Source organism: Mus caroli, unplaced genomic scaffold, assembly GCF_978045245.1.
Source record: "Mus caroli unplaced genomic scaffold, Mus_caroli_1 scaffold_4, whole genome shotgun sequence".
Taxonomy (NCBI): Eukaryota; Metazoa; Chordata; class Mammalia; order Rodentia; family Muridae; genus Mus; species Mus caroli.
Window position 1 is genome coordinate 60,372,839 of NW_028227259.1, and position 13,377 is coordinate 60,386,215.

The 13,377-nt window shown below is 37.9% G+C and overlaps 1 protein-coding gene across 8 annotated transcripts in view; it reads left to right on the forward strand.

Annotated features, from left to right (window-relative positions):
- Positions 1 to 13,377, forward strand: part of Pcdh7 (protocadherin 7) — a 407,729-nt gene that overhangs the window by 10,001 nt on the left and 384,351 nt on the right. Inside the window, exon 2 of one of the 8 annotated variants that reach the window (XM_085836701.1) lies at positions 2,654 to 3,358. The exons of 6 other annotated variants lie outside the window; for them this stretch is intronic. In XM_085836701.1, the coding sequence (XP_085692827.1) occupies positions 2,654 to 2,668 (15 nt within the window). In that variant the 3' untranslated portion in view covers positions 2,669 to 3,358. Of the gene's footprint in view, positions 1 to 72; positions 1,789 to 2,653; positions 3,359 to 13,377 lie in introns of those variants that run through there. One more of the 8 variants, XM_021163005.3, reaches the window with a different exon arrangement.

A 13,377-nucleotide genomic window follows, 5' to 3' on the forward strand; every position in this document is an offset into this window, starting at 1 on the left:
AACGTGTTTTTTTCTTAAATTATTAGTTTTTTAAATTTTAACCTACATAAATCTTTATTTTCCTTCTTTCAGATGCGTGTACATCCATACATTACGGTGTTTGGCTGAATTCCACTCTAATATGATGCTCCATTTTGCACCATACTCTGTCATCACCTTGCTTCTACGACACCTGCTGGAGCCTGCCCTTGGCCGTGGGGTGTCAGCCAATCACTGTTTGTTTTCCTTTGTTGTGCATTATGTTTTCAAGCTTTTTCTTACCTATTTAAGGAAAATAAATAGTTTGAAAGCAAGTTAAGGTCCAAAGAGGCAGTATTAATACAGGCATGTATTATTCACAGATGTCTACAGTTCTGTTCCCAAAGAGATGGCTAGCAACCATTAACACTTGATAGGAAAAGCATTCGGAAGAAAACCCCAAACCATATTTTGGTAATGATAATAATTCTAAGATTTGGGCTTTGTGTGCAAAGGGAAATTCAGTTTCTTATGTCTTCATCGACAGTACACTAAGTACTGATCTCAAATAAAACCCTAAATTGATCAGTGTTTTTTCTGTGTATTGTGATCACAACTTTTTCCAGCTAGACAGACAGTTCTTGCCAAATCTGTATTACAATTCTGAATGTTACTATGAGCATTTGTGTTTTTACCCACTCGTGAATATTAAAAACTTCAAGCACTTTAATAAAACATACTTGTCTGTGACTTTCTGAGTCTAACACAGACACTGCAATGGGTTAAATTTTCCAAGAGGTGGTTGTTGTTGACGATAAATTCATTAAGAATTTTTTAAAAATTAGTTAGATTTACCAAAGTCACTGGAGACAAATTCAGAAGGAATATATACCTGCCAGTTTTGTGGACTACATTAATAGTGAGGCTTTTATGTTTGATGTAATTCTTACAGTTCTAAGAATTAAGTTCCATTGCATGAGACCTTTTAGTTGTAGGAGTGATGGTCTAGGTAAGTTGGCATCCTCTGGACAACCTTTCTACCCCTGACCCATGTCTGTATATCTGTGCATATATTTGTTATATTGTACATTTATGTGTTGTACATGGTCTGATTCTTTTATAATTATTTGTCACGTTATCTGCCCCCCCCCATTACAATTTTCTCCAAGTTCCTAAGTACTGGATAAGAGTTCCATGGTCCCAAGGTTTGGTTTTCTTTTATGCTATTTCGTCTTGTGTGTGTAAATAATTTTCAGTCTAACGGCTTTTTAACAAATAATGAAGAGTATTGGCACAGCACAGTAGTTTGAAGTCATGGGAACTGCTGCAGCCCATACAAGTCCCTAATGTACACTTAAGGGTTTTTAGACCATTAGCTGTTTATCTGATCTTGCAAAAGGACCATTTTTTGAAGTATCATTGAACTGGCAGTGAAATTCCTGAATAAAAAAAACCTCAATTATTGTTTGCCTCTCATTTTGTTTCTAAGACAAGACCCAGGCTAAGTGTTTAGGGAGGAACCCAGACTCTTCTGCTTCTCTCTCAGATGCCTATTTCTTCATCTCAAAGAAAAAACTCACGTCAGTAGACTTAAAATATAGATTTTGTAACAAACTACACCAACATACAAACAAGAAATGATAGGAGTTACTAACAAAGGAGTTGGGTGAGTCGACTGTATAGTGGATGCCCATGAAAACGTTGACAAAGAAGAGCCCTCAGTCAGCATTTGCAACGCAGTCTGTGGCATATTCTTGAGGGATGGTTTGATATATCTAATTTCTACCAAAAATAGGATGTTATGACATAATACTTGGGTTGCATATATATTATATGTATATATATGAAACAAATACATAGATAGTTATCTGTACAGTTATTGTTTGAGTTGTGTCTGTCTCCACATGATCATTTCTACTTTTAGTTTCTAGATAGAGAGTATGTCTTACCATGAGATCGATTAGGGGTATTTGAAGAATCATGCTTTGTCATGTTCGGTACTATTGAGTGGAAGTTTACAGCTATTTACTGATACAATTAGAAAGATTTAATAAAACTGAAGCAAAAACTCACTGTCATGTCCCAGAATTTTAGGTTTCATTCATGTAAATGAGAAGGACCAAGCACATCCCACCTGTGGCAGCCTTTAGTGACAGCAAGCTTTCGGAAAACCTCATGCCCAGTCCTTTTTTTTTTTTTTTTTTTTTTTTTTTTTTTTTTTTTTTTTGCTGGGGTTGCTTGTTTAGTTTCCAACATGAGTGTGTGCCCAGTGACTAAAGATTCCCTACTTTCCCCAGATTCCTGGTCCCCAGTATTATCAATTTGGCGACAACTTTTCAGACTTCATTGTAATTACTAAAACTAACTGTTAAAGGGTTGTCCATGCATTGAGGAAGATAAAGCCACCCATGGCTCTGTAGTTAACGTAGTGTTTGGATATTTTATTTTCAAATAAAAAGACAGTAGTTAATTCTGTTTTTAGAAAATCCAAGGAGGAAAATGTTTATACTAGCGATCAATTCACTTAATGGGCTCATTCATTTAAAAAGCATTTCTTTTTCCTTTTAGTACTTGTAGTATTACTACCAGTTCAGAGTATGGAGCATAAAGTTCCGCCCTTCATGAACTTAATATAATGTTTGCAGGACATAAAAAGATGTTCATTTATATTTGAACCGTGCCTTTTCATTTTCAGAACACTAGACAGTAGATACATGTTTGCTTATTTGTTCGTCAGAAGAAACTGGAAGTAAAAATCACCTTCATTATTTCTGCGATGAGGCTAATGAAGCAACCAGCAGCCTTTTCATGAATGATGGAACTCAGCTTAAGAAATGCACAAAATCAATGATAAAATGTCCCACCAGACTCAAGAATTCTGAAAGCATCTAAGTGAAATTTGTGTTTTTGTTTTGTTTGGTTATTAGTTTTGTTGAAGCAAGTTTTCACTGTTTTCCCTGGGAAGGCTCACAACTCACTATGCTCCCAAGAAAAACTGCTTGCCCATGCCTCCTGGGTTCCTGCGATTAAGGGCCTATGCCACCATTATTGCCCGAAATTATGTTTTAAAATTATGGTTCTCTTTTTGTAGATGTTAGAGCTACTATCTTCTCCCAAACAGATAGAACTCAAACGTTCCAAAAACATGTGAGAGAAGTTTGTATAATTTATTTTGTAGGAAGATGTTTGTTCATAATCCTAACACTTCAAAAGTCACTTTCATGATTGATTGAAAAGTTTTTAGTGAGTTTATGGCTTGAAGATCTCAGTATTCATTGTCATATTTATATGCAGAATTGTATGTTATTAGCACAATGTATAAAATCAAATCTTCAAAAGTTAATTTTCACCCGGACTTTATTTTTCAATGTATGCTGGAAAATGGCCCCAAGACCCTTCCACACTATTGATAAAGTAATCCCATAGTCTGTCTTTCAGTGAACAGCATTTAAGAAAAATCTATAATTGTATTAAACTTTTCTTTCATGTATGATATTTTTAAAATACTTTAACTCTATTACCTGAAGAAAGGCTGTAATGTGGAGATAAAACATGGACTTACAAAAAAATCAAGGCCGTCTTTTTGCATGGATAGAGAGGAAATGTGCAGTAGGGCTGTAGTGCCTCCCACATTTAATGCTAGCACTCCGGAAGCAGAAACAGGGGAATCTCTATGAGTTAGAGGCCAGTCTGGTCATCAGAGTGAGTTCCAGGACATCCAGAGCTACACAGGAAATCTTGTCTCAAATAAAAAACAAACCAAAAACCAAAACCAAACCAACCAACCAAACAACCCCCCCCCCCAAAAAAAAACCTCCAAAACCCCACACAAAACCAACCAACCAATCAACGACAAAAAGCAGTGCAAACATTCTAGACCTTGGGCAGGGTTCACAGGAGCCTCTCCATTCTCAAATTTTCTCTACCTTCACATTTTCCCAGTGACAGGGAGCAGTTAAAGGAGACTGTCTTAAACCTTTGTGGAACAGAGTACTTAGACTTTCTGTAGAGTTAGCCTTCAAATTCATCCACACTGAGTCTGGAATATGACAGGACATCTTGTTGTTGTTGTTGTTGTGTTCTTTTGTTTTGTTTTTATTCATTTTACATCCAGATCACAGACCCCCTCATTCCTCTCTTCCCAGTTTCACCCTTTCCAAACACCAGGCTGAGAGCAGGGAGTGTTGTGGAAGAGTGTGTGTGTGTGTGGGGGGGGGGGAAGATAGAAGACAAAAAGTCAGAGGGGTAAAGACACCACAAGATGGCCCACAGAACAAAAAACCTGGGACCATGGACACACAGAGCCTGGGCCACCAACCAGGGAATATGCAGGAACTGGACCTAGACCCCCTATACATTTGTAGCAAATGTATAGCTCAGTCTTCCTATGGGTCCCCTAACTAGTCTCTGGTCCCTGCCATTGGATCCCCTTCCCCCTACCTGATAGGACTTCCTTAATATGACACTGTAAAGTACTCTGAGCGCTTGCTTGTATTCCTTTCCTGAGAGATGGGAGTTCTCTGAGATTTAGGCCGCCTGCTGTGTTGGCCAGAGTCTGTCTTTTCCACTTGTCAGTGTGGTTTATGCCCCTGACTTCAGTAACAAATGAACAGTTCTGTTTTCTACACCTTCATTCTTGCTTCTCTTGTAAACCTCAAACCTATTAATACTATGAACCAATGCCATTGTTTAAGCTGAGCACTGAACAGGTTTCAGACAAATTTGAGAGAAGGATTGGTAAGGTTTTGTTGTTGTAGTTGTTGTTTTGTCAACTTGACACACCTTAGAGTCATCTGGGAAGATAGAACCTAAAACTGAGAGAATGATGCCTTTATCATATTAGCCTGTAGGCAAGTCTGAGGGGGCTTTGTCCTGATTAATGGTGGCTTGATAGAAGTTGGGTAGAGGTAGGTTGCTCAGCCGACTGTGGACAGGGACAATGCTCAGCCACTAGAGTTAGATTGTATTGAAAAGCACGCTGGGCTACCCTTGGAAAGTAAGCCAGTAAATGTCATTACTCTAAGATCTCAGTTTCACCTCTTGCCTAGAGTTCATGCCTTGGACTGACTTTAAGCTCTAAGGTGACATAAGTCCTCTTCTCTCCCAAGTTGTTTTTTGGTTATGTTATTTAACCACAGCAATAGAAAGCAACTGAGGACAAGGGCCTCAAAGAACCATGCAAGCATATGGGTTGTCAGTATTTTTCTGGAACTCCTTATCTGTGGCAAAAATAGATGTATGTACTCCCAAACACAGACACGGATGGATCTCTGTATCTGTCAATTTGTATATTTCTGCAGATATTATTCATTTTCTATGCCAACTCAGACTCACACACAAACGTTTCTGTTTCCACCCTACCCCGTGGCATGGAGTCATTTTATAAAGTGATGTGCTGGCGTATCTGGATAGAGAAATAAGGGTGCACTGAATCTACAGAGAAAAGAAGTCTAGAAGTGGGAACCCAGCAGCAGTTGAAGGAGCTAAGCAGTGGAGTGAACCCAGGCAAGTTTGAGCTATTCCGCTCTCCCTTGGACTTTGGAATGCCCCGAAGAGTTCCCCTTTTAAAATGTAAATGACCTCTGTGGGAGTTTGGTTGGGCTTTTAGCACACCTGGGTGTAAATTGCTTTAAGCAGATAACTAGGTCAGCACATCCCAAAGATCAATAGTCCTTAAGAAATGGAAATTTTGATTAGGGCCTTAGGGAAGAGTGGTAGGGCTGCTGGAGCCTGGAAGGGTGAGAACTCACTTAGAGCACCCAGTGTCTGTAACTCTAACTAGAGTGTCCCTCTGGGGTGTGTAAAGAAAGAACTCATTAAAAAAAAACCCAGTCTCTCTGACTCTGTCTCTGTCTGTCTCTGTCTCTGTCTCTGTCTCTGTCTCTGTCTCTGTCTCTGTCTCTCTCTCTCTCTCTCTCTCTCTCTCTCTCTCTCTCTCTGTGTGTGTGTGTGTGTGTGTGTGTGTGTGAAGTGTTAGAACTCATTTAAAGTAACCAATGTCTGTCTGTCAATCTCTGTCTGTGAAGGGTGAGAATGCATTTAAAGTACTCAATGTCTGCAACTCTAATTTGAGTCTTTCAGTGTGTGTGTGTGTGTTTGTGTGCACATGTACATGCATGTATGTTTTAGTTTTTTTGTAAGAGTTTGTCAGAAAGAAATGTTCTGATCTGAAAAAGACAACTGTCTAGGTTTTTGGAAGACCGATACCACTAAATGCCCTTTCCCCTTGTTTTGACAGCATCCAGCTTAACTGCTGTATTCTATTTATTGTCTTCTTCTTATTTGGGGGGACAAAGATAGCAATGGGGAGTGGTAGAAAAGAATAAAAAATGCTTCCTGCCAGTATGCCCACGTTCCTCCTACCCTCCTACTATTCTGCTAGTATAGGGAGGCAGTGCCCACTTATTGGGGCTTTGCAAGCATGCATTTGTTTCTTTTCCTGATTTTAACCTGAGGAAGCTGAGATGTAAAGAGGATAATAACATTTATTTCAACGTTGGAAGAAACTGCAAAGGGAATTCTTTTGACAAAGGTTTGTAGATTGATCAGAGCAGGCTGAATGCATGGGCTCCAGCTGTCTCCACTCTGGTGAAGTGGACTAAATACACCCAGATTTGAGAGACAGTAGAGGTGAAGTATCTTAGTAAACTAATGAAAAGTAAGAAGTACACACCTTTAATGAAGAATACAGTGGTGATTCTGTAGCATGCTAAGCCTTATGGACTGAACATAATCATTGTTTTATATTGTGTAGATACTATAAATTAGGATTTTTCATTTATAGAAATTTGAGTCTAGTGTGTCACCTGTGTAGCCTAGAAGCTTTTATTATTTATTTGTTTGATTCTTTATTGTGGTTTGGAGGATCTAAAACCCAGCACCCTTTGCCTGCTAGCCATAGATATTTTATTATGGATTCCTGGTCCTAGAACAGTGATTCACTCCACAGACATTCTTATTTTTTTTCTCAGTTCTGGCTGGAAATGAATAGCTTGCCTAGCAATTTCTAGGTTAAATCCTCTGAAATTCTAAGTTTGATTTAGTTGTCCACTCCTAGTCTCTGGAAAAATGGAAATATTTTACTGGTTGAGGCAGTGAGAAAATCCCACCCTCCAGCCCTAACTGCCCCTGACTGACATATCCACAGAAAAGCCTTCACTCATTTTACCCACTAACCCCTGATCTGGTTACACAGTAGTTTATGGGAGTGACATGGAACATTTGGGACTTTCCTATGCACCCTCATGAAGGAAGATACTGTTTTTAGTTTGCCAGGAGGTTGTCTTTGTTTTGAAGGTACTTTGACACTTCGGAGGGCTCTCATTACTTTTAAGAAAATGCTTAAAATACATTTGTCCTCATCAGTTTGACCCACTACTTGTTTGTTTCCACGGCTCCTTTTAAAGTAGGACTGATCTTGTACAGAGAGACATCTGAGTGTGGCCCTTACACATGCCAGGAGGAACTAGCTGTTGTCAGAGAGACATCAGAGTTGTTGCTCTCTCTGGTAATGAAAGAGGTGTGATGGCTGATGCTATAAAACAGGTAGTTCAGAGTAGTCTCCAGCTAATTGAGTATATCCTTGTGGCCCTATTTTGATTCCATCACTTCTTAAATCCATCATTTTCTCTTGACCGCAATCTTGCTGGGACCTTTTCTGCCACTTTACGTCCAGCATCTAAAATTAATGGCTGCTATTTATTGAAGCTTTACCCTATACCAACCACTAGCCCGAATGCTGTGTTAGGGTATTAATGCTCTTTCCCTTACTAGAGGATTGTGGTTTAGGTATCTGCTTGCCACACAGGAGCAAGGGAACAAGCCACATCCTCTCCTGTCTACCACTTCCTACTAATACCCCCTCACAACTTACTCCCAGTGGATGTCTCTCTCCATATGTGAAGGTCTGTATTATTATAGCAGTAATGGTAGAGTTCAATTTACAAGGCAAACCTTTAAAACGTTCGGTGCTTCTTTTTCTACTCCATAATATCTGCTATGTAGTTTTATCAGTTGTCTGTATGCTTGTGTGTATCTCTGTGTGTGTGTGCAGGCACATATACCTGCATTTACATGTGCAAGTTTGTGAGTGTGCATATGGAAGCCAGAAAGCAACCTCCCACATCTCTCTTCAGAACAGTACCACCCCCTACCCTTTTCCTATTCGTATTGGTCAAGGAGTTTCAAGACATCTGCCTGTCTCTGAGTCACTACTGATGGGATTATAAACCTGTCACTGCACATGACAATATTATTTTTTTTCATTTTTAGGGTCCTGGCAATTGAATTCTGGTCCTGATATTTTGAGGACACATAACTTTTCTGTCTGAACTATTTCCCAGGCCTCTGAACAGTCTTCATACTTTGTATGAGTCTTCCCAGGTTGTTATTACAAAATACCGCAAACTGGGCACATTGGACGCTTAGAGTTAAATTTCATTTTCTCTGAGAAACTTAGATCAAAGTGCTGGTCAGTGTGGTTTCTGGGGAAGCCTCTCACTGGGCTTCCATGTAACTGCCTGTGTTCTCCTTATTCCTCCCATGCATTCCCTCTGTGCATGCACAGACAGAAATCTCTATACCCCTTCTCTGAGAAAAACACTAGCCCTTATCAGATGAGGACCATAAACTTCAGACCTCTTTTAACCTTAAATGCCTATCTGGAAGTGCTGGCATTCCAGAGTTTATGATTTGCACAGTTCTGTCCATAGCAGAGTTCATTCTTGGTCTTCAGTAAGACATACCAGATTGGACTATAAGCTTTTACATGTCTGCTAATTGTATATAGTCTTTACATTCAGGTGAGCACGTGCTTTCCTCTTTTCCTGTCAAGATGAACCTCAAATATGTTGTACAATGATGAAAGATTCATATATGTGCTTTATCTCTGTGGAAAAAATATGAATCTATAATGTGTATGCATGCACATACATTTTTAAAATACATTTCTCAGTTTCCTACATCTAACATCTCATGCATATCATTGAATATTTCTGCAGCTTCTAGTTTTCATTGAGATTTATCATTTTAGTTATTTTTAACATTCTAGTTATTTTACTTTTGCTAGCCAGTAAGTGTATCAAGGTATACTGATGAATAAAATAGCAGTATCCACCCAAAGCAATCCAAAAATGTAAATTATTTTTAATGGCAATATTAACACTTAGAAGCAAACATCTAGTTTTTCTTAATCATTAAATTCCAAATGAAAAGCAGGAGTTCACTCTCTTTCCATCAGCAAAGAAACAGAACAGCTGAGCATGCCTTTCCTAAGGAGGACTTTTTGACCCTCTAAGGCTGGTTGGACATTTGACCTCCAACATTTAAAAATGGAAAATTTAATGTTCTCCAGTGCAGAGAAATGGTAATAAATAGTGCATAAACAGAAGTGTACTTACAATGTTGCATTTAAACCTGCTTTTCAGTATATTTAAGTGTTGGTCACAAAGGCAAAAATACTTCCAGAGATAACATTTCTGGTGTCAGAAATCAGTCATGGTAATGTCTGTTTCTTCCAAACCACTACAACAAGTGGTCAGAAATAATGAAATTAAGTTTGCTGGGTTTTCCTTTCATGTTATGTTTGTAGCATGAAATACATGCTTATGTGTATATGTGCATGCAATGTACATATGCATAGGTGTATAAAAATATATACTACCCATACAAAGGTAATACAGTTAATGTTTCAGAGAACAAATGTTCAATGCTAACATCTAAATGCTATTTAAGTTCTTGGTAGCAATCTAGGGACTTAGCAAATAGAAATGACAGAAAAGATGAAAAAAAAAAAAGTCTTCTTCCAGGGCATCCTTGGAATACTATATAAATCACAATAGCTAAGTTTAGGTTGCACATTATATTCTGGCCATTGAGTAGTGTAGCTTGTATGTATGTAATCATCAGTTGATCACAACAGCCACAAAATCTAACTGATAGTTATCTTTATATTGTGGACAATGGGTGTGGTGAGTAGGAGAGATACTTACTAAGGGTGACTTACTCACATAGTTTGCAAAGTGCAGAGCTACAGTTCAAGTACAGACAATTTAGCTACACAAGGCCACATTCTCAACTACTGTGAAGTACAGGAAGCAGCTCTGCATTATAGACAACTAGTTTTATGAGACTGAAATTGCATTCGCTTGCTTTGTGGCAAGGCTTCAGTGATATTCTAACCTTGAAATTTTGACACCTTTTATTATGTTCTTGAAATTAGGTCAGTCGGTCCATTTGAAAAAATAGTACCACCTTAAAGCTCAATCAAAGTGCAAATTATAGGATGGGAACTTGTGTGTTAGACAGAGGTATTCTCTTTTTTCTTTCCCCCAGCCTGGTCTTAAAATTTTCAGAAATACCTCATCACAAACTGTTGTTATTTTAATATTTTCCAATTCATTCTCTATTCACAAAGTGTTCTGCATATCATTAGTGCAAGTAGAAGAAACAAATTCATTAATCTGTGAATGGCCATTTGATGCAAGATAGGACATGCCTTCTAATGAAGAATAAAATTTTGTTAACTTTTTGTGAATCAGCGCTTTAGAAAAATAACATGTATATTTTCCTCTTGAGGTTTCAAAAGCATATATGGAAGAAAGCAAAGGGAAAGGGAATTAGTTACAAACTATTTGTAATAACAAATTCTTCTGATTCTTCAATTAAGTACTGATTACATGTCATGAAAATGTAGTTGCATATCTGTGTGTATGGGGGGGGAGATATATTCCAAATCCTCAGTGGATTCCTGCATCAAACATGCATGTCTTGTGTCATGCATGCTGGTGGTGTTTGAATATTTTCTCCCCATCCTAACGGATAGTGTGTTGAAGATGTGTGCACAAGGAGTCTAAACTCAACAAAGGATAAATCCATTATTGGATACATAATTTGATGGCCACATTAGGAAGTGGCTGGACTTAGGCAGTAGACGTAGGTGACTAGGGACATGTCCTGGCCTACTACCTTGTTTCCAGTTTCTTTCTTCCACTTGTCTTTGCCTCTTATCTTGTGTGAGGTAAGTTGTTTGGTATCATGGCATATACTCTATCATAATATTCTCCCTCAGTACAGGCCCATATACAATGGAGCCATATGACCATCCACTAAGACCTTGGAATCCAGAAGTCCAAAATGAATATTCCCCTACTTTTCCTTAGGCATTTTTGTCACAATGATATACAGTGATTAACATATATAGTTACTCCAACCAAATATAATTTATAAATACATATAGTAAGCTGAACGACAATAACAAATGATGATATAAAAGGATTATAAGAATATACAGTAACAAAGCATATTTAAAACTACAAACATTTTACTTTTGGGATGGTTTTGTAAGATTACCTGACTGTTGTTGCTCATGATGATCAACTGAGTCTACAAGAAAGAGCTGCTGTTGCATATCTTTGTGGTAGTTTAAAAATTCATCATTTTTTTAAATTTACATACATTTGTGTAGAACATCTAAACTGCAAATGAGCAGCATTTAATACTATGCTTTGGTGATTTTTGGTTTTAGTAAAATGATGCTGCTTTAATTCTTGCCGTGCCTAGTGTCTAAAAGAAGATCTCAATGATATTTTCCATTGTTGGATATTGTCTTTTGAACTGAGAAGCTTTTCCAAAACATCTATATAGAATATCTCTGGATTCTCTTGTATATTATCTCCTCCTATAGGAAATCTGAACATCTCAATATTGTGGGGAAGATGTAAGGGTTTATTTTAATTATTTATTTTTAGTGTATGTGTGTGTGCATGTTTAAGTATGTGCATGCTCGCGTGTGTGTGTGTGTGTGTGAGCTTTTATGAAATTTTATGAAATTTTGTGCACCATGTATATTCAGGCGCCTGTGAAGGGCAAAAGAATCCTCAGATGCCTAGCAGCTGCAGTTGTAGAGGGTTCTGAGTCTCTAATTGGTTTCTGGGAACTAAATCTGAGTCCCCTGCAAGAACATCAAGCTTTTTTAGCCATTAAGCCACCTCTGAGGCTTCCAGTTTACAACTTTTAAGCACTGAAACCAATGGACCCTGATTCTGAGGCTATTGTTTTATTACTTCATTTTCTTCTTCTAAATAGATGGCCTCTTAGTTACTCTTGTATGTGAAGATGTAGTATGACCAAGGGAACTTTTAAAATAAAGCATTTAATTGGGGGCTTGCTTATAATGTCAGAGGATTAGTCATGACCTCTTTGGACCATGGTGGCATGGTGCTGAAGTGGTAGCTGAGAGTTCACATCCTGACCCACAGGCAGGAGACAGAAAGAGAGCAAGACTGGGACCAACAGTGGGCCTTTGAAACCTCAAAGTCCAAGTCCTTTAACAAGGCCAAACCTACTTCAACAAGTCAACACCTCTTAATCCTTCTCAAACAGACTCAGTAACTAGGGAGCAAGCATTCAAACCTATGAGCCAACTGTGACTATTCTTATTTAAAGGACCACAGATGGTTAAAACAATCCACCGTTGCTATTTCCAACTAAAGTAAGTGAATACAATAACCTGGTAGGGGGTGCAGTTCATTTCCAGATCACACATGAATTCTTATGGAGTGCCCACACCAACTCCTTTTCTTTCTCTTATAGCTGCTATTCAGCCACAGCAAACATAAAAGCTGTCAGCACTACAACCCCATCACAGTTTGTAATTGGAGAACTAGGTATGAATATCATAAATTACTATATATTCAATAAATCAAGATTATGAACAAAGTCAAGTCTTGATCCATTTTATTTGAGTGGGAAGGTTTGCCTAAATTTATTATCTGGAAGAGGGCAATTATTTATGATTTCCTAAGCTTTACTAAATACATAGTTATACCTAGGTGGGTAAAAGAATAGAATAATTTGAAGTCCTAGTGTGTGTTGTATTCTTATATTATGCATACTTACTGAAGGTCACTGGGTCTTATGTGTGTTTCTTGGGTATGTGTTGATGTAGGGTTATTTTGTTGTTTGGGAACACTTGTCAATTCCTAGTAATAAAGAAGATTAATACTAATCTTGAAATAATTGCCTATGCTTGTGAGTTTCTGAAAATTCCTAGCTACTAATTTTAAGTTTTTTGATAGTTCTCTTGTAAGAACAATTGTCACCGAAGCACAAGGGAGGACTTGCTGCCTGGTGGCAAGCAAAGATTCTGTTGCTGTGTTTAGCTTCTGTTTACATTCATATTTTGCTTACCATTTTAGATGTAGTCTATAATATATGTCCTGTTTCTTCCCTAAATGTCACGGCAAATGTGTTCATGTGTGTGTGCAAACACATATACACTAACTGCATAAATCTATATAAATTAAACTAATAGAAAATAAAGAAGTTCCGGGTTCTGCATTGTGGTGAGATAAATACCACATAGAGAAAATGAGAATAATTTATGTGAAGCCTAATTAAAAAAAAAATAGATGCCCAGAA